Consider the following 22682-nt stretch of genomic DNA (forward strand, 5'->3'; position numbering starts at 1 on the left):
AAATTATGATAATAATTTTAAGTAATAATTTTTTTAATCTTTTTTGTAAACTGCTTTGAAGTTTTTTTCAACAATCAGGTAGTATGTATATGTGTGTGTGTGTGTGTGTGTGTATATATATATATATATATATATATATATATATATATATATGAAATAAATAACTTCACCATACTCTTTTTGTCACCTGCTAAAAACACTCTTGTCTGGACAAGCATACTGAGATACTTAGATAGTTGAGGTAATTTTTTATTTGTTTTAGTATTTTAATTTTTCTAAGTATGATTATGAATTTTTCTCAATGTTATTGTTTTATTTTTTTGCACCCTGCTTTGAGGGGGGGGGGTTACCATCAAGTGGTATATAAATAACCAAAGAGGAAATCAAAGAAATATTGGAGAATGTAAGCATATTCAAGTCGGCAGGTCCTGATGACATTCACTCAAGGATCCCATGGGAGTTACGCTGGTCTCTCAGAACCACTAGTAATTATGTGTGTGAACTCATGGAAAATGGCATAGTCCCAAAAGACTACAGAGCAAAAGTAAAGTGCATCTTTTTTATTTTAAAAGGAAAGCAGAAAAAATTATTCTGGCTTCTACATTTTAAAATTGGAGCACATACTGAAGCACAGAGAAGAATATGAGTGACTAGCATTCAATGGTTATAAATTGTACTGAGCCAAACAAAGTTGCTTTTTTAAGAAGCCAGACTGGATTAGGTAGAGAATAACCCACTGATATATCTTAGCTATGCCGAGGCTTCTGATCTCCGTCTTCATGACAACCACACCAGAAAGGTTATTTGGGAGGGTAGCAAACAAGCAACAAACTATTGCAAGAGGAATATAATTTGTTGAAAAACTGCACAAAGAAATAAAATAGATCAATATCAAATTGTAAAGAGATTTCCAGCCGTGCTGGTAATTCTCTCTTCAATTTCTTAATCAACACAGCGGAAGATGACCATACACCATGTTGGATCCAAAATAAAGGGATTGCAAACACTAAAACGTTAGATGTATCTATGAAAAGTAAGGTACACAGCAATATGATAAAAACAAAAAAAGTTGTATATTTAAAACAAAGAACTATACATAAACACATACAATACTGTGGGCAGGGGAGACGATGGAGAAAAAATTTAACTGGGTGAACAGCTGCACTTCTAAAAACTTCAGCTTATAGGGAATAAACTGAATGAGTCAATGTGATGTAGTGGAACAAAATAACAATGCCATTATAGACCACATTAAGAGCAATACTGTCTTTAAGATACAAATGAATAACCATAGCATTCTATTCAGCACTGATGAAGATCTCATTTGTGTTCAATTCTGGGCAACAGAAGTCAACAATGATGTAGATAAACTGCAAAAGATTGATAATATAATAAGAGCAGCTTTGCTGGATGAGAACAAAGATCAATCTAGTTTAGCATCCCGCTTCTAACACTGCCTAGTCAGATACATCCAGAAAGCATACTACCAGGTCATGCAGGTAACAGCCATCCCCTACTGTTCATCATCCCCCAGCAACTAGTCTTTATTAGTTTACTCTGATGGCAATATTTTCCAAGTAAAGAGATAAAGGCAAGTAGGAGACCATGGGCCCTCCTACATTATATTCAAATTTAAAATGACAGCACTAGTTAGGAACCACCACTTTCTAACTGAACTAATACATCTTATGGCAGACTTACTTGGCAGTAAACCTCACTGAGTTCATTGATATTTATACCCAAGTGTGCATGTATAGATTTCAATCCAAGTTCTTAAAAACCTTAAAGATCAAATTCCAGTACATTAGTGCATGCATGTAAACACCAACTTCTGGGAGGAAAAAGGTCTGGGCATTACTTGTTTTGAAAATCACTCAGTTGGAAAGTTCTATGCATACATCATGTGAATAAGACATAATAAAACACCCTTTTAGGTGTTTTTATTCTACTGTCCCCCTATCAATGTAAGGATTTTAAATTTGCTAGAGACTAAGGACTCATTTTCATTTAGTTGGGGAACATACAAATGGCCTGTTAAAACAAACAGCAAAGTAGTAATGGATTCTTACTGTAAAAATGGCATTTCTCTGAGTTTTCAATCAAGTCTTCTTAAAGCTACTGAACTGTACCATTAGAATATTTACCAAAGCAGCAGTATGATGTTATTAACCACTGATAACTCATATATATGTGCATAACACACACACGCAAAAAAAAAAAAAATCCCTGCCAGGAAAAATACACTTTTTAAGCCAAACCAGAACTATTTTATAACTCATTATTCCTTTTCAGAGTCATCGCTACTTTCCCTAAAAATATGCACTACCACAAGGAAACTTTTCTGCATTAAAATATTACTGTATTCTATCATTATTGTTCTTGAGATAGGTACAGACGCATTTTTTTTAATCCAAAAAAATACAATCCACTGAGGATGTCAAATATATGGTCTTAAACTATAATACTGCTCTTTTCCCAATGAACATCTGGCGCAACTTTCAGAACATTTATGACCCGACTTAATTTATTTCATAGCAGAAAAAACGTTTACTACCTACCCATCAAAAAAGCCTGTCCAGGGAGGAGGCCCCCCCATAATGGTTTTTCTATGGCAGAAGAATAAAATTCCCATTTTACGTGAAACTTGTTATATTGCGTAATATGAACTTTACCAAATTCATAAAAATCCAGGAGGATTAGAAGCAGAAAAAATGAGTAACAGCTTTCACATACCAATATATGGCATGGGAAGACTGTATTCATTGCACCAAAGGAATCAATTTATTTATTTTACTTACTTATTCATTCCATAAAAATTTATACACCATATGATTGTAAAAAATCTCAAAGCACTTTACAGAAAACAAAACTGTAAAATAAAATAAAAAATTACAACCCTACATTAAAATCTACAAAAGTTAAAGTAATAAAACAGTTTAAAATTATCTCAACTTTCTAAGTATGCCAAGTATGCTAAGGTGCCAAAGAGTATGGTGAAGGTGCCTGCTTTATGTCAATAGGCAGGGAGTTCCAAAGTGCAGCTGCTGACAAACTAAATAATTTTGTTCAAATAGCACTGAAACTACCTTTTTAAAGTATTTAACCCCACTGCTTTTTAGGTATTAGTAACAATATACAACAAAAAATGTGAGCAAAGGACCCATACACTGCAGGAATACCAAGGGACACAATGCTTCTGTAAGCTATGTTAGCTTACAGTTAGAAGAATACATGACATTCTTCTGCAAGAACCATGTTAGTGGGGGCCAAGTCACATAATATTAAAAGAAACTGTGCTTAATTTGCACTGACCAGTGTTGCTAAGTACAAAGCCCATAGGAAAGGCATTCAGCAGTTTTCAGGAACTAGTGGGAAATGGAGATAAATATCAGATTTACAATAGAATTATTTCTGGTTTCTTTGCTGCCAAGAGTAAATGCACATTGTACATAGTATCGAACTTTATGAAAACGACGCATCCTTTCTGAGAGGAAGTGTACAGATTAGAAACACTATTTAGCCTTGTTTGCCCAACCACTGGAGAAATGGGAAGGTTCTGCTATTCAGAACTCTTCTTCCCCACCCCATTTTCTTTGGCACCACAAAACTAATGCCTTTACCAGTGTACCCCTTCTGGATGAAACTTCATCTACAGAACCAATCTACAGAGAGAGAGAGAGAGAGAGAGAAACACACTGTATTTTAAGTTAGATATATCTTACAAATGGAGCCGCTAAAAATCTACAATCTGAAGCATTTTGTTTTAAGACATATATGTATGCGTATATCTCTGTGCGCACAAATAAACACAGAATGAATCCAGTTCTCAAAGTGAATATCCTTACATAGCAAAAACAGGATCATACAAACTCCAGAGAGATGCATCAACAGGCTTGGGGGGAAACCAAGTTGTGTAGAAGTAAAAGCAAATTAGGAAATCCCTAAGGTGGGGGGTCCTCAAAAATCAGGACGACTGAGCATGCTCAGCTTCTATAGAGTGCAGACTGACTGTTGCAGGGGGGGAATTACAAATCCTAGCGGTAGGCTAGAAAGAGCATGGTGGTTGGCTGACACCCTGAATGGGAGCACTCCATGCTGCAATCTTGTGTCTTCTATTTTAAGTGCCTGTCATAAGAAAGTGCAAGTGCATACATGGAAATAAGCATCAAAAGTGGAAAGGTCTTCCAAACATTGCTTCCATTCAAACCCTGCCTTTCGTTCTGGAACAGATTGTATAGCACCCTATCTGTCAGAAAAGACATACTACAATCACAAAAGTCATTGTGGTATAGTTAGTGGCAAGGACATCTGGCTTACAGGAGAGAAGACATAGCTTCAGATCTCTCACTCAAAGAAGTCACTAGGTGACCTTGGGCAAGTCTTTCTCTCAGCCTAATCTATCTCAGATTATATACTACTCTATACTGCTAAAGTATAGCCAAGTATTCACAGAAACATGCATTCAATTTAGCCAGTCCAATAAAAAGTCAGGTTATTTCTGGATCCGTTTTACACAGGAATTACATTTTAGGCTGGTCCAACCTAAATCCACAATACCAACACTTATAGGTTGATTTACAATATTTTGAACTCTTTAAGCAAGATAAAATTGACATACTAAGAATAATATTTCATGATCTTCACAAATACAAAAGTTAAACAATCTTATTGAAGTTAAACAAAATCCTATTGAATCAGCTAGCCAAATATAGCCAAAAGGCAGTTCATAGCTGCACAGGAGCAGTGTTGCCATTTTGATTTTGCCTTTTGTGGTAGGATGCAACCGGCTAAACCATGATGCAGAGAGAAACTAAACTCCCAAGACAAAAAGCAGGATCTGTCTCTAAAGGCTAAAAAAAACCTGGGAATCAACCACTCAACCACTCAAAATGCACCTATCAAGACTGCATGACCAACAGTCAATTCAAATGGAAAGCTTTGCTACTGGGGGTGAGGGGAGTAACTACCTGTTGAACCTATGCTGAAAAAACAGAGACAAAGTGAAGGGAGTTCCATCTCTCTGGAAAACTACAGTAAGCCACTGAGCATTCCCAGAGGCAGAAAGAAGTCCAGATAGAGAAACAGTCTCCCAGAAGCCTGCATTATATTCACTAAATTAAAAAAGGATGAAAAAGATTATTACTAGAGATGATATGTTTGTGTTATATAATCCAACTGACAAGGTACACTCCATTGCAGACTACCATCTACTTTGTGTGGTACTTGGCTCACCTCAAAGCAGGTAAAACATTATTTGAGACCCAAGACAGCAAATGAAAATGTGCAGTTAACACCCTGAATTTCTACAAATTTTCCATCTTTGAAACACTTGTGTTAACAAGGGACGCTACTGACAGAGTAAGCCATTCTACCTTCTGCACACCATAATCTGGATATTTGCAAACTAAAATGTTTATTTTATTCCTAAACTCTTAGGAATATGGGTATAGGGAAATCCTGGGGAAGACTCAGCTTTAAAGCACTTCTATGCAATATCTAAAAACCATGATATTTATAGGTATCCATTATATGCATCATTACTCTGAAATAGTGGTTTTGTGTCAGAATTAGTGAAAATAAACTGTAGATGCCAAAAAAATATTTTCAGTGGGACATGGGAAGTGTACTCCTTACCCACCAGGAAGGACAGAAAGTGGTGTTTTCCTTGCTACTTGACAGATGCTGAAGATGCTTATGAGTGCACAGATTGACTTGTAAATTACAGATATTAAATGTGTAATTTGTAACACAGTTCAGAATCTAAAGAGATTTAAAATATTGCTGTAAAAATGCATTGTGTCTCCTACGTCTAAAATAAAGCCTCTGATTAATCTATCCTCAATATGGGAGGAGATACTTTAAAAAGCAGTTTGAAGTGAGTTTATAAAGACGGATGCACAAGCATCAGAATATAACACATTTTGCATTCATAAAGGCCCAAAGTTCAAAACCTAGAACTCCAATTAAAAGGTGTATTCAACAGTAAGGCTGAGAAACACCTTCCTGAGGTCATGGAGTGCCACTGCCAGTCCAAACAAGCAATATTAATCTAGACAGAGCAATGGCCTAACTTATACACACTCACAAAGTCATAATCAGGGAAAAAACAATGCCATTTTCAGTGCAAATTAATGTATAGGTTACCCACCATTTCAAAGTTTCTACTAAAACATAGATCATATAGGTACTGCTTGTACTACAACTATTACTGACGAAAAGAGGACCAAAAGTTGAGACTTAAACTGTGTACACAGTAACACTTGTTAATTGTTAACTTCATGTTTAACTTGTATAACTTTACAAATCTGCACATTCTATATACAACTTTCTAAAACACAAGTTAAGTAATTCCAGCTGAAGGGGATGCCATTCCACATCACTTGAAAGAACTGAGGAAAACTCAAAGGAACTACAAGAAGAATCAATCAGGTATTTAAATTTACCACTATGTACCAAAACTATATGATCTCAGATGTACGCACAATAAGAGAATCTATTAACTATCTATTTTAATGACTTTCGAATTGGCAAAATAGAATAATTACACCTTTTGCAAATAAAATGTAAATCTTAAGGAAATTAAGGTAAATTCTACTACCTCTTTCAGGATCAAATATCCACTCTTATTCACATACTATGACTTACATTGTCATCATATACAGAGTAACAGCTAATTTTTAAAAAGCATGCAATCTTTCAGATGAGAAATTCTACCTATATTAGGCTGCAGTCCTAAACACATGAACATGTAAACTGCATTGAACACAGAAGATCTTACTTCCATGAAAATATCCACAATTACTCCATTTATCGGGTATTTTAAGTGTACAGCAATTTAGATTTTGATAACAATGCCCCTCCTAAAAAGAAAGGATGAAAAGACAGATATACTACAGAAACAGAATTTAAAATATACGAAGTCATGTCTGAGAAATCAAGACATCCCTTTCTGTTTTCATTAAAGCTAGGTAACTAAATTTACAAAATCCAAACTACAGCACTGCCTTAATCTTATGTACTCTGAAGTAAGCTCTATTTAATTCAATGAGACTTATTCACAGGTACATGAGTTTAGGACTGAAGTCTCCCAAGCCCACTTACCTGGGAGTAAGCCCCATTACATTAGGTATTACATTCCAGTGAAAGAAATGGAAGAGGATTTACAATACGTAATTATAAGCATGTATACTCAAAAGTAAAGTCTCCCCAAGTTTAAACAAGCTCAACCAAGTATGAACAGGATTGCAATTAGCTGCAACTAACTTCTGTTTGATCATGTACACTGTCTTTCATATTAGCGAACAGGACATATAATTACTTGTCTCATCAAGTTAAGTAGGAAGTACAATTTTCTACAAATGGAAGAAGTGAAATATTTCCAGGCTACATCCAAGGAAGAAATACCCATGCCACAGCACAACTACAATCCTTAGGTACCGTAATTGATTCCAGAGGAGTAATTCTGAAATAGGTATTTTCATTTATTGCTTTTTGTATATATGACTAAGAAATGCCTTGTACAATATTTCTATGCTTACCAATAGGTTATTTCTATATATGAGTTGATTTAATTTAAAATCTATTGGCTTAACAAATGGTTTGGATTATTTTTGTTTGTCTAACAGCACAGCCATAGGTATGTTTTCTCACAAATAAGCCCATCTAAGTTCAATGGGACATGCAACATAACACTATACATATTTCCTTGGAAGCAATCTGTGTTCAGTGAAGCTTATTCCCAGGGATAAGTTTGCAACCTCAAGATCTAAGAAATGTTGCTAATATTGCAGAATAAGACAGTGGTGGGCAGACCTCAGGTTTGCAGAATCTACTTATTTTTTACCTTAACTCCAAGACCCAACAACTAAAGCCAGGTACAAAAGACATTCACTTAGAATTAAAGAAAAGGATGTCTCTGAGCAGCTACTGATCAAAAGAACCAAAAATGAGTTCAGTTACTTCCTACAAAAATCTATTCTTGGTTACCCAAAGGTTTGCTTATGTCAGCAACTTATTTGGGGAGGGGGGCACTTTGTTGTTCTTATTGTTAAACAATTTGAGACTCAGATCTTTGGATTATTGCAGTAGATCAAGAATATCTGTCAGTAGATTCTGATCTAACTTCTGCCTGTGCCTGGCCTAAGAGATTCATTTTAACCTTGTGATGTGTGAAGAGATTTCAACTTATTAAATGGCTGGAGGATTCTCCAATACACTGGTGACACTTTACTGTTCCAGTATCAAATATTTAACCTTTGGATTCTCTGTGCTACAACTTCACACACACTGTCCAACAGTGAGTTAAAAGAGCTGTCTTTCAATTATGTATTGGAATAAGAACTAACTAGTTTTCATTTTTAAATATTTTTTAATGCTGTTAGCAGAAACACCAGTAGCAAGATAATTTGAATTTTCTTGCTCTATGATCAAAAATCTTGCCATGTAAAAGCAGCTCTATTATTCATATATTTAAAATAATCAGTGATATAATTAAGTTATCACTTTCATGCAGTGTGAATTGCTTGCTACAATATCAGCAGCACAAATATACTATACATATTTACCTGGCAGTAAGCCCACTGAACATAGTCATACTTCTGAGGAAACATACACAAGTACTGCAAATGTGGTAAACTAATTGAAAGATGGAATGTAATTTGAGCTAATAAAAAAAAATAAGTTTTGTTGCTTAAACGAGTATTTTATTATAAGAATATGTATCTTTCACCAATTAAGAATACCTAACATTCAAAAGATTAGAAAAACCACCAAAGGGTTAAGCAGATGTAACAAACTGTTTGGTAAGCAGTTCTGAACACTTGAGATTTCAATTAGAGAAATCTAGAGTAAGACCACAGAGCCTCTCAATACAAAATCTTTACAAATTTAACAGCCTCCCGCCCCATCAGTTTTCCTTCTAAAGAGATATTAGCCTAATGCTGGTATACTGTACTGAAAAAGTGTTCCCACTTTCATTGTTTCTCAAATTTACTAAGCTACAATTTAACACAGAATCACTTCCCTATAACATGCTGTTTCTATTGGGGGAGGTGAAAGAATTCACCATGTTAAACAATGTAGGCATTTGCAGATGCAACATAAACTATTGGATGAAAGTTTTGTTAAGAACCAACTTCCCAGTTCTAACTGCTTTGGGGTCATATTATCAATGCAGTATTTTAGGACTGTTAAAGAAAATTGTCTTCTCATCCCTATGTATTTAAAGTGATGCTGCCATCAACCATGTGTACATCAACCACACCAACACTTTAACAGAAAATAGTTACTGCAGTAATAGTCTGAAGCTTATTAGGTACTTATAAGTAGGACGTAACACCCCACATTAAATGCATGTTAAATAATGCCACGCAATCATTTTATTCCAAATGACCACTAATACTCTTTGCTTAAAACATATAAATATGCATTAATCTATGTGGCATTATCATTTAGGAGTTTTATTTTAATAGCTATGTTAAAACACAAAAATTGCAACTTATGAACAACCCTCAATCTACTCATTCTACAGGCAAGAAAAGGAACAACACTAAGTACTGTAAATTGACTCAGTGTGCATTTTCTATACTCCAAAAAGGAGCATTTTCCAGAAGACAAAAGGCATTACAAACTAACCAACCAGATCTTTGTCACTGTAACTGGTAAAGTCTTAAACAGACGAAGCTGCAATCCTAGATTGCACTACACCATGTAACGCATTATACAAAAGACACTGAAAGAAACATGCTAAATAATCGCTGCATAATTCTGATGCAACAGCTGTATGTGCACTACTGCTTTCCACTTGAATTTCATCTCTACCTTTTAGTGCCAGGCCTAGGCCTGAGCCTGCCAGATTCTAGCTGCTGCAAATCAGCGAGGGGGGGAGGGGAGGCGAGGCGAGGGGGGAATCACAGCAGCTTTTTTGAAAAAATTACCTAAGGGGGAGAGAGAAAGCGATGAGGGACAGGGGGACACAGGTCTCCCTTTGACTGAGGGTGGGGGTGGGGAGTACAGGGAGGGTGGGGGGATTTAAGACATATGGGTTCCACCTCCCCTAAGGAAGAAGAAAAAAGGAAAAGCCTCCCCGGCCCAGCCAGGCCAGGCCTGCACAAAATTTGGGATACAGGTCAGGTCTAAATCGAAGCCATCCTCCTGGTATCGCCTTTTGTTCCTGCTGACGATCTCTTTGATGATGGCGGTCATGTCTGGGAGCCGGGAGCCGCTCAGGAACAGCGCGGATAGGCACGGCGGCGGCTGCAGGGCGCAGATGGCTCGGAGCCTCGGCGGAGGAGGCTGTTCCCCCACCTCTCCCCGCCGCCGGTGATGAAGAGGGCGGCCGCGGCGGCGGCTGGAAAGCGATGCTGCTGCTGCTGCTCCTTCTTCGGGCGCTGCGAGGACGGCGGCACCGCGGACAGGGCCCGCTGCTGGTGGTGGTTGCGGCGGCAATTCAGGCGAAGGCCCCGCAGCGGCACAAGGGCCCTGGCCAGAAGGCGGCGGCGGCTGCTGCTGCTGCAAGGAAAGTCCTCCTGCCGCTGCTGCAGCTCCCGCCACTGGCGCGGCTCCCCTCAGCTCAGGCAGGCTATACCTTGAGCGCGGCGGCGGCGGGGGAGAAATGGGGCCCCGAGTCTCCTTAGCGCTGCTGCTGCTGGGCGAGAAAGAGGAACCGCCGCCGCCGCCGCCGCGCTCCCTTTCCCTCTCGCTCGAACGGCGGCGCTCCAGCACAAACGGTGACAGCAGCTCCGCGGCCGCGGCGGGGCTCTGGGCCCCCGGCTGGCTTCCTTCTCTCCGCGCCCCCCGCCGAGCACCGCACCCCGCGTGAACCGGGGCCGGGCGGGCGGGCGGGCGAGCAGGCTGAGGCTTTTCCGCGGAAGGCGGCCGGCTTTAAAGTTTCGGTGCTCCTTTGGCTCGCACCTCCGGTGGTTGGGGGGGGGGAGGGCAGCAAGCGGGGAAAAGGGGGGGAGGAAAGGGAGGGGGAGGCGGCTGGGCCTGGAGGGAGAGGGAGGGAGGGAGGGAAGCGGAGAGGGAAAGAGCAAGCTCAGGTCCTGAGGGGCGCGCGGGGCTGGAGGCTGCCCCGTGTCATTTTCCTTTTCTCTGCTGCCGCCGACGTTATAGTTCCTTCTCCCTCAGTCCATCGGGGCGAGCGCGCTCCCTCGTCGCCTCAGCGCCAGATCTCTGTCACCGCGAGCGAGCGAGCGCCACCCCCCCTCCCTCACACCGCCGCTCCCGCGTCGTCGTCGCCGCTGCTGCCGTCTCCTCCGCGCGCCCGGCTTCCACGAGCGTCACTGCCGTCAGTTCGTCCGACCGTTCCCTGGCCGTTGGGCTGTGGCTCCCGAGCCCCAGCGCCAACCGCCTGAGCTTCAAACTGCCATCATGGCTGCAGTTTCCGAGAGGAGGGGGGTGGAGGAGGAGGAGAATGAGGGAAGGGAAGCAGGGAGGGGGGAAGGGAGAAGAGGGAACGGCAGCGAGAGAGGGAGAAAGAAGCGGATGGGAGGGGGGAGAGACTCAGAGAGAGAGAAAGAGAGAATCGGAGCTACGGCACCACTCCTCGCTTAGGTCCTTCCGCCGTTGCTGCCGCCGCGTACGAAAAAATTAGTTCTCTACCGCCACATCACCGCCTCCTCGGCTCCAGCGGGCTCGCTGCGCGCTCTGGCCAAGTAGCAACCCCCTCCCCCTACCGCCGCCGTCCAGGTTCCTTATAGCGCTTAACGAGAGGAGGTTTGGCTCTTCTCACACGGAAGGGTCTGGCCGAGACATAAGCGATCAAAGGGGGGGGGGAGGGCGGGAGGAACAAGGAGAGCAAGCGCGCGCGCGCACACACACACGTACTGAGTGGCGGAAGGATACAATAGACTATTGCCTCATTGCAATGACGGGCTGATTCCCTGCGGAGTCACGTGACGAGCGCTAGGAGCGGGGGGACTTCCCGCTTCCCTGTCTCCCTAACCACCGCCGCTGCCAGCTTCGACCGCGCTCCTATGCAGCGACGGGGCTTCCCCCCCCCCCTTCTTAAGTGGTCAGGTTTTTTGTACTTTAGTAACAGGGACTGGAGATATTAGACGTTGGCCGTTGCAAATCTTGTCGCTTGAAGTCCGGGGCGTTTGCAAATATGGTAGCCAAAGTGACGGGGGGGGGTAGCCTGACCTCGCCTGCTCTTGCGCTTTTTGCAGCAGTTTGGTTTTTGTAGAAATCGGCAGGTGCAAGTTTGCAACGGTTATCGCCTGATAATGTCTGCAGATATGTGCGTGTGTGTGCTTTAATGTTGGTAAAATTAACAGATTGGGCCTTGGAAAGCTGGCTCCTTCAGCAGCATTATTCGATAGAAAGCGGTGGGCGAAATGGGTGGCTGCGTCGTCCTTTCAGCAAAGCTGAGCGTTGGATCCCTGCAATGTGGCTCTTAGCCTCCTGCCTGGTGCTGGATCTTTAATTAAATAAAAAAGTGTTCTTTCTCAGTCCTGTAGACACCTGTAAACTTTTAACAGGGAAGGGTTGCCTTTCGTGGCCTTGCGTGCCTAGTTGCTGATGTCACCCGGCGCTCAAAAAACTGACAGCAAAGTCGTCCTGGTCACAAGTGGCTGCAGGAAAAGAGAAGCCAGGCCAGGCGAGTCGGGGCGATCGTGCAAGAGCAAGTAGTGATCAAAAGCAGCGGGGCGAATACAGGGAAGTGCCAAGAGCAGCCCTGAACGCGGTGGCCCCCAGGTGGCTGCAACGCAGCGCCAACTATCAGCAGCAACCCTTCGCTCCATGGCTTCCGTCTGAGCTTGGTCTTTAACAGCGAAGCATGGCAAGAAACGGATGCAGCGGTCGCCAGGGCTGCTGCGCCACCTATTGCCTTGGAAGAGGGAACCGCAGTTGCAATGAGCGCACGCAACGCCCGCCCTCACCCCGCCGCTGTCCTCCTCAAAATTCCCAGGGCCACCGGCCCAGTCGGCCCCACCCACCTCTTGTTAGGGCACCCAAGCTATGCTTCAGTGCTTGCACGTCAAAAAAATAAATACATGGGCTACTCCTTAGCGAGAAGGGGTGGGGTAATACTCAAAGCCAAACAACAGCGAAAAGCAAAACTGATCACACACCTCTGCTTTCCCAACCTTTAAAAAATGTTCTCCATTATGTGGGCTAGAGAAGACATTAAAATATTTATCAGTCCTTAGGATTCCATGGTCTTATGTGGAAACTTATCTTGCACATGCTGCAGATTTAGAGTTGCCAACCGATATTTTTTAGCAAACTATATCTTGTGTCTTTTACAGCACTGTACAGTACTTTGCTTTGCATCAGTTTACAGTCTTCCCCCCCCCCCTCAGGCTGATGAACATTTTTCAGCTGATGGTCCTTCACCTTTGTGAGGACAGATGGGGAGAATTCATTAGCTTTTCTGCAACGTTCCTGTCTTAAGTGGTTGTCTCATGCCTTGGTGCTCTGGTGGCCTGGCTAGTTCTTTGGTAATTTTCCTGCCTTTAGTGAATTTTAATGTATCTTTCTATCATGAGAAAGTATGAGCACTTGGATTTTACTCGTTTTAGTTATTCTGTTAGAACCTGTGGCTGTGAACCATTAATATGCACACTTTAGTTTTCCTACTTCCCTTCCAGGAACTCCCTCATCAAACATCCCTAAAAAGCTTTTAAACTAACTTGAATTTTAAAAAGGCTAAGGTGCTTCTAAAAGGGTTCACAGAACACTCTAGAGAACATGCACTATTTTTAAACGCTGATTACTATCCTACGATTTTTATTACTAAACTCACATCAGAGTGTAATGAAGATTGTGATTTCTCCCCTTTCTTCAAAAGATGTAGAAATGTATTTTATTCATTTATAATAATGGTTGCAACTTCCTACCAGCTAATAGTTTGCTTATGGAATCCACTCCACTTGGGGCTCCGATAAAAGGGGGAGAGCACAGTGGTTTCCTAAACAAAGCAAGTGGAATTGCATCTATCTCATTTTAACTACTTTCACAGACTTATTTCACTTTAGAATGAAGGAGAAACCTTTAGGACAGTAGATATTTAAGTTGATGCTACACCATTTATGAATGCCATGCCATGCCATGAGACTGCTTTGTATGACAACAATATTGCTGCACACCACTCCAATCCCCGAACGGTGCAGGATTCCAGGCATTCCAGGTTCCATGCTTACACGGGGTGCATGTTTCCTTTTGGAAATGAGGCATAGTGGAGACTGGTGTCTATATGTTATGTGGTTTATTTACATATATATTCAGCCCAAGCCTGCAATGGAGGGGTTCACAGCATTAACACCTCAGAAGGGTCTTGTTTCTCCCATAGCCGCAGCCTTGCATTCAGCCACAGCGCGCTCTGCCTTCATCAGCCAGCAACCTTTTTTTCCTTTGGGTCACATTACAGCCAACTCTCAACTCTGACCTTGTTGTTTTCACTATTTAAAAGCTGGAGGAAGGGCCCTACTCATTTGGTGTCTAGCACAGAGTCTCCCCTCTCCTTTGCTCTCTTAATGGCCTATCACTTTTCCTTTGCTCTTTTCTTAATGGCCCATCATTAGGAGATTGCCTGAAGCTTACCTGGTTTATATTTTTAGCACTTTTGGATACAGGGATTTAAAAGGTCTGGCATCCAGTTTAACATCCCAAGCCCTGATTAAATTCTAACACTTCCTGGATCCATGTATTATAGATGTCTGGCACCCACAAACTCATAGCATTATGCTCTCGTGAGGAGAATAGCTATTCTAAGTATCAGTCCACCAGTCTTTATTATTGCACTAATACCCCAAGTCCATTCTTACTGTCGTCAAAACATCATTGCTATAAAGGAATTGTTTAGACAATAACATTTGAGTTTGCTCACAGTCCAACTTTATTGGACTTGTAAGTAGAGTTCTAAGAATATTTTTTGGGAAAGCCCACGAACTTAAGCTCTTGAGAACTGCATGTAGATGCTACATGTAATAACAGGTTCAAAGAGAAGATCCAACTCCAACTTCTGTGCCTTGAACATATCGTGTGAAATTGCTGTGGCCTGTACATAACATAATTGGAAACTTCATCACCATGCATTTCGGAAATAATTGCATGCTCACATACATTTTGTTTTATCTGAGGCAACTTCAGCTATTCCTAGGGAGTGTTGGTATACTTTGGTCTCTATTGTTCTCCTACATCCTCTCTACCTCCAGATGCTTACTGTGAGAATTGTGCGATTGTGTATTCATTGAAATCATTTGTACCTGCTTTAATTAAAAATGGTTTTGCATTTTCAAGGTTATTTCCTATCTAGGAGCCTCTAGAGACACATTTAATGCACGCCTCAGATTGCACGAGGGTAGAAAAGATTGGGAGGGGGGAGATTGCTTCACCTTGGTAACAAGGAATCGTTACGGGGCAGGAACTAAGGAGGGGGCAGGAACAGAACAAGCTGGTCACAGATGAGGCCTCTGGTGTCCCATTTGCATATTTTTGTCTACAAACATTTCTGAAGTGTTTGAAGAGGGGAAGCCCCTATTCACAGCCGTACTGTCTGATTTTCTTTGCAGCAACACTGCATGTTGACATCACAGCTCAAGCAAGGCAGTTCTGGTACATCATTTATAACTAGCTCCAAACAACCAGCTGGTTTCAGAGGGAGGTGGAATGCACTCCACATCCTCCTCAATGGTTGTATATGATTACTGCAATAGAATGAAACTGGCCTATACTAGGTGCTTGGCTCATCTGCGTAAGTGCTACATTTTTTTCATTCTTTGCAAAAACTCAGCACATCTACAGTGAGGATGTAAAAGTTGAGTAACCTCCTAGCGCTTGCTTCAGCCTTTCAGCCTTTTCAAAATCACTGTTAGGCCAAAATATGTAACCCAATTATTGCTATGTACACCTGTATTCGCTGCTTTTTACCTCCCAATTATTTCCCTATATAAAAACTAAATCCCAAAACAAAAATGATGGAACAATGCTACCAGTGCAAGCCATGCTAGGTAGCATGTTCCAAACCAGCAGCTGAAGACCGTTAACTGATAGTTAAGAAAACTGAGGTATAGCGAGAAAGCAAATACTTGAGAGATCTATAATGGGCTATATAGCTCGCCACTTGAAATCTGTCTCAGTACCCACATTAACAAAGGCAAATGGCTTTAATTTCTAGGCCTACTTAATGTTTGTCTCAGTTTAAATATATTATCATCCAACAGCTCAGCCTGTGCTGGACATTAGGTGCAAAACCATGAAACAGTAGAACAAACATTAAATCAGATGTACAGTGTAGGGACTTACTACACATACTTGCCTTTAAAAAAAATTAACTTTGCTAGGGGCAAAATTGTATCAACTCAGGATTTTCTCTTACAAGTCACCTTTAGCAGCAGCTATTTATATAGCAAGCTCTTCAGGGTAAAGAACACATCTTAATCTGTGTTTGCAAAGCACAGTGTAAATTTAAAGTCCTGTAAAAGTGGAATGTCCGGGAATAATAAAGCTGTATGAGCTTTATAATGAACTGTTTGCCTCTCAAGTGGGATGAAATAGAATCCTCCAAGCCAGTTTTTGTTTGGTTTGGTAACAGCTCCCCCATCATTTTCCCCCACCCACTTTACAGAACACGACAAGATGAGTCACACAACTCTCTTTTCGGGAATGTCAACAAAAGAGACTAAAGACTGTGCAAAATTACATAATAATAAACTATATTAAATGGAAATTAGCTTGCCATTTGCAAACTGCAAGGCTGACAATTTTCATACAATAGTAAGACCACTGTAGTTGAACTAGTGTTTTCATTATTAGTGGAGTAATATGGAGTAGCCCTCTGGATGTAGTCTAGCAGATGTAGACCAGTGGTATGTAGGCTTGGTCAGATGGTAGGTAGTCCAACAACATCTATCAGTCTCTACCAAAAAACAGTAAAAAGCCTGCCTGATAAAAGCCACATCTTAACAAGACAGCAGAACAAAACAGGAAGGCTTACTTGAGAAGGGTATTCCATAATCCTGACATGGCAAATGAAATGGCCTTCTTTCACAAAGTCAATGGTGGAACCCATTGCAGGATCTCTTGAGTTCTCAGGAATGAATGTATAGAATATGGTCCCTAGGCCATTCAGTGTTTTTCCAGACACCTTGAATTAAGCCCCCAAACAAGCAGAAAATCAATGGAAATTACAAAGGGGCATAGTAATGTGCTCTGTCCAAACAGCCCCAGACAAAAACCTGACAGCAATCTTTTGGACCTCATGCTTTTCAATGGCAGCTCCACGTAAAATTTGGTAAAGGTGACTAGTTTGGAGTTTTTAAAACATGGAAAAATCATAAAGGTTTATGTGATGGGACGATGAGCTGCTTGTGCGTAAAATGCAAGTCCCTCAGAGTTTGATCAGGTTTTCAAACCTCTGCCTGTGACGGAGCCCCTCCAGCATGGCTGCGTCAATCACTAGTAGAATCCGAAAGTGGCTGCTTTCGGAATCGTTTCCAACATAAAAGCTCTTTAACGGAAACACGTCGTCTGGCCTCTCGGCGTGACAGTTTCCGGCGAGGTGTGGGTGTCCCTATAGGAGGTCCTGAGACCTCCCCACTGTTTTCGCTGGAAGCGTCTCTGAGCCATCCCTCCGACTCACTTTCCCTTGGAGTTCTTGCTCGCCCTCTACTGGTTCCCTCTTCCGCTGCTACTCCTCTCTCAACCTCAGTGAGCCTTTGCGCCCCCGGCGCTTTAGATGTCAGTTCCCTGACATCCACCTCCCCTCCAGGGCCCCCTTCACCCCCTCCCGTCTCCTCCCCTACTGGCGGTGAGGAGGTAAAACCCCTGAAAGAACCTCCTTCGTCTTCCGACGTCGCGAACACTTCCCTCCACTTGTTGCTGTTCCTACTCTCTCGGTAATCTTCGTCATCGGAGTCCACTCCCTCTTCCAACTCCGACTCCGCGAACCCTTCCATTTCCTCTTCCTCATCGGTGGTGCCGAAATACTCCCTCCTAAACCTTGCTATCGGCTGAGGTTTCCTCGGGAACCTTTGGTGGAACGTTTCTGTTAAAACCTCGTCATTGACTTCCTCTGCATTCACCCAGGTGTTTTCTGACTCCGGTTCCCCTTCCCACGCCACCAAATACTCCACCTGATTTCCCTTCCACCTGGAATCGAGGATTTCCGCTACATGGTTGCGGCGTTCCCTCTCTTCCAAGGCTGGTCCCCTGACGTACTCCCCTTCACGTCCCCCCCTGTATGGTGACAGTAACGACCTGTGGAACACTGGGTGCAATTTCATGTGGTTGGGTAATCGGAGTTTGAAAGCTACCGGGTTGACCTGCTGAATGACCTCAAAGGGTCCCAATCTTCTGGGCCTCAATTTCTTACAACCCCCTTTGAACGGCAACCCTTGGGTTGACAACCACACTTGATCCCCCACCCTTATGGTTTCACCTTCCCTTCTGTTCTTGTCTGCCTGCTTCTTATATTGTGCCTTAGCCCTTTCTAAGTTGAGCTGGAGCTGATGATGGATCGCTTCCATCTCTTCTACAAAATGTTCAGCCGCTGGGACGCTCCATCTCTCCCCTCCTTCCCCTGGAAATGCCCTGGGGTGACACCCGTAATTAGCCAAAAAGGGACTCATCCCTGTGGACACATTCTCCGCATTATTGTAGGCAAATTCTGCCAACGCCAACTTTTCGACCCAATCGTTCTCTCTGTCATTGACATAACACCTCAGATATTGTTGAAGAATGCCATTTGCTCTTTCCGCCTGCCCGTTGGTTTCAGGGTGCCGGGCAGTTGAAAAATTGACTTCCACGTGTAGCAAGCTCATGAGCTTCCTCCAGAACCTGGAAGTAAATTGTTTGCCGCGATCTGAGATCACCCTCAAGGGAGCCCCGTGCAACCTAAAGATGTGTTCTACAAACAACTTCGCGGTTTCTTCCGCTGTGACTGCATGTGAGCATGCTACAAAGTGGCACATCTTAGTTAACAGGTCTACTACTACCATGATGGCTGTTTTCCCCTTGGACTTTGGCAGATCCGTCATAAAATCTATTGATATCGCTTCCCAAGGCCGTTCTGGTGTGGGTAATGGTTCTAATAACCCTGCCGGCGCCCTTCTTTCCCCTTTGGCTCGCTGACATTGGTCACACCCTCTTACATACTCCCTTACATCTTCCCTCACCTTAGGCCACCAAAATTCCCTGGTAACCAACCACATGGTCTTGTGTTGTCCAAAATGTCCCGCCGTGGGGCTATCATGCAACTGCTTGAGTACTCTCCCCCTCAATTCACCTTCGGGTATATACAGTGCCCCTTTGTAATACAATGCCCCATTTCTTTCCTCAAAACCTCCGGGGCTCTCGCCCTCCCCCCTGAGACCTCTGAGCTTATCCTGGGCATATTCATCATTTTCCGTTTCCTCTACCAGTTCTCGTTGCCCCACCAGCGCCGCCCCACACACCCAGCGGTCCTCAGGGATGACATGTCTCTCTTCGATCACCCCCTCCCCTTCCCAATACTCTGGTTTGCGTGAGAGCACGTCCGCCCTGACGTTTTCTGGGCCTGGCACATAACAAATTTCAAAGTTGAATTTGGAGAATTCCTGTGCCCATCTCACTTGTCGTTGGTTGAGCACTCGAGCTGTTCTCCAATACTCTAAATTCTTGTGGTCGGTGCACACTTGCACCTTGTGTTGTGCCCCAATTAATAAATGTCTCCACCTCCGGAATGCTTCGTGAATGGCAAGTAGTTCCCTGTCATACACCGTGTAATTCCTCTCGGATTTATTCAGCTTCCGCGAGAAGAAGGCACACGGTCTCCACTCCGACGCACTCCTCCCCGGTTGAAGAAGGACCGCCCCTACCGCCCGGTCGGATGCATCGGTTTCCACTCTCATGGGTTTTCGTAAATCCACATGCAGAAGTTGTTCTTCCGAGGCGAAAGCCCTTTTCAATTCTTCAAAGGCTCGATCCGCCTCTACCGTCCAAACAAATTTCTTCTTGCTGCTGAGGCAGTCGGTGATGGGCGCCGTCAAGTGGGCAAAGTTCTTGATGAACTTCCGATAAAAGTTCCCAAACCCCAAGAATCTTTGCACGTCCTTCTTGGTCTTCGGTGTCTTCCATTCCAGTACCGCTTGGACCTTGCCTGGATCCATGGCCAATCCCTTGTCTGACAAGCGGTACCCCAGGAATTCCACCTCCTTGGTATGAAACTGGCACTTCTCCAGTTTCACCCACAGCTGGTTGGCTTGCAGCCTGCCCAACACTTCTCGAACGTCCCTCACATGCTGTTCCTCATCTTCCGAATACACCAACACGTCGTCTAAAAAGGCCACACAATTCTTGTAGAGCAAAGGTCCCAGAACGTGGTTTATAAAAGCTTGAAAACACGCGGAGCCCCCTTGTAGACCGAAGGGCATAACGAGGTATTCAAAGGCTCCCAAAGGGGTAAACATGGTGGTCTTCCATTCATCTCCCTTCCTTATGCGTATCAGATTGTACGCCCCCCGCAGGTCCAGCTTTGTAAAAATCTTTCCCTTCCTTACTCTGGTCAAAATGTCATCAATTCGGGGCATAGGGAAAGCCAGGGGCTCCGACACTGCATTGAGGGCCCTAAAGTCACACACCAGTCTCGGTTTGTCTGTGTTCTTTTTGTCCACAAAAAACACTGGGCTGCCCCCCACCGCTCGGGACTCTCTGATGAAACCTCGCTTCAGGTTTTTGTCAATGAACTCCCTCAGCTCCTGCATCTCCCTGTCTGACATGGCGTACAGTTTGCCTACTGGGAGTTGGGCCCCAGGGAGTAGGTTGATTTGACAGTCAAAGGGTCTATGCGGTGGCAGTTTGTCTGCTTCCCTTTCGCTGAATACGTTGCTCAGATCTGCGTATTGCGGGGGCACCTTCCCTTTGTCCATTACTTCCAGCCCGGCTAGGGTGACTCTGTCTCCTCCCGAAACCTTCCCCTCCTTGCAGTGTTCTAGGCAATGCGCTGACCCAAAGGAGACCACCCTCTGATGCCAGCCCACTAGCGGATCGTGTAGCGCCAGCCAGCTCATCCCCAAAATGATGGGCGCTCCTCCCAGGATGGCCACATTAAACGCTATCTGTTCGGTGTGCCTTGCCACCCTCATTATCATCGGGACAGTCTGTTGGCTAACTTCTCCCCCCAACAGCTCTCTGCCGTCAATCGTAGTCACCTGCAAGGGGTTACTTAAAGGGATGGTTTGTATCTGGTGCTCAGCTGCAAACTCCTTACTCATGAAATTACAGGAGCTGCCTGAATCTAAAAGCGCCTTGATCTTTAGTGGGTGTCCGTTTGGCAGTTCTAGTAACACCTCTATCACTAAAGCGGGTCTGGGAGGTTCCGGCATGGGCACTTTCACTGCTCTTTGGCCTGGCTGCTGTGCCCCGACGGTGGCAGCCAGGCGTTGGCTTTTACTTGCTCCTTGCCTTCCTCTTCCTTTCCCCCAACAGCTCCTGCCATCCCTTGCCATTCCTTTCTTTGTGGGCAGACTCTGGCAAAGTGCCCTGGCTGTTGGCAGAGATAACATCTCTTGGCGCTCCTTCCCTCCTTCTTCCGCCCTTCACTGGGATTTGAAACTGCGCGCGCCCGCGCTGTTCCAACTTCCATCGGCTCTGCCGGCGGGAAAGGTGGCTCTGGAATGTCTGGAATGCGGAACTCCCTCCAACGGTCTCCTTTCCCTTCCCGCTTTTCCAAAGCCCTCGCCTCCTGGCGCGCTCCTATGCTCAACGCAGATTTGGTTAACTGATCCATAGACTCCGCCCTGGGCCCCCGGGAAAGCTCATCTTTGACGGTTGAAGAAAGCCCCTCTTCGAAAAGCATTTGGATGGGCTCCGCCGATAGGTCCCACCCCAATTTATGAATCAGCATAGTAAATTCAGTCCAGTACTCACGGACAGATCTGCTTCCTTGCTGGCAAGCCATTAACTGCCTTCGCACCACCCCCTGCTCAATATCGCTGGAAAACATCAGGTCCATGGCACGAAAAGACTTCCTCGTGTCCTTTAGGATCTCATTATTCGCTGCCATCAGGGGTCTAACCCAATCTTTCGCCCCGGATTCGAGATGGCCAATCACAAAAGCCACTCGCGATTCCTCGTCGGGGAAGTCATCAAACTGCAAGTTTAGAGCGTATTGCATCTCTGTTCTAAAGGCATGATAGTTCCTGGGATCCCCCCCGAATTTCTGCACCAATCCTGGCACCTTTCTGGCGAGCGGGGTGGTTTTCTCCTTTCCCTTTTCTGCATCCTGAGCCCTCCTCTCCTCAAGCCTCGCCGTTTGCAGCGCCAACTGGATCTCCAACGCCCTGTACCTTTCTTCCAGGCTTGGACCCCCTCCAGCTGCTCCTGCTCCTCCGGTTCCGGCTGGGTTGCTCATGATGCTTTTCCCTGCACAAGCTGGCTTTCGGTGACTTTCGGATTGCTGTGATGGGACGATGAGCTGCTTGTGCGTAAAATGCAAGTCCCTCAGAGTTTGATCAGGTTTTCAAACCTCTGCCTGTGACGGAGCCCCTCCAGCATGGCTGCGTCAATCACTAGTAGAATCCGAAAGTGGCTGCTTTCGGAATCGTTTCCAACATAAAAGCTCTTTAACGGAAACACGTCGTCTGGCCTCTCGGCGTGACAGTTTCCGGCGAGGTGTGGGTGTCCCTATAGGAGGTCCTGAGACCTCCCCACTGTTTTCGCTGGAAGCGTCTCTGAGCCATCCCTCCGACTCACTTTCCCTT

General features: G+C 44.0%; 1 protein-coding gene across 1 annotated transcript in view; it reads right to left on the minus strand.

Annotated features, from left to right (window-relative positions):
- PTEN (phosphatase and tensin homolog) overlaps positions 1-10838 on the minus strand; it is a 49515-nt gene extending 38677 nt beyond the window's left edge. Inside the window, exon 1 of the mRNA XM_081912986.1 lies at positions 10125-10838. Within this exon, the coding sequence (XP_081769112.1) occupies positions 10125-10203 (79 nt within the window). The 5' untranslated portion in view covers positions 10204-10838. The remainder of the gene's footprint in view (positions 1-10124) is intronic.
- Positions 10839-22682: the final 11844 nt, after the last annotated feature.

Source organism: Podarcis melisellensis (genome assembly GCF_964234715.1).
Source record: "Podarcis melisellensis genome assembly, chromosome: 5".
Lineage (NCBI taxonomy): Eukaryota > Metazoa > Chordata > Lepidosauria > Squamata > Lacertidae > Podarcis > Podarcis melisellensis.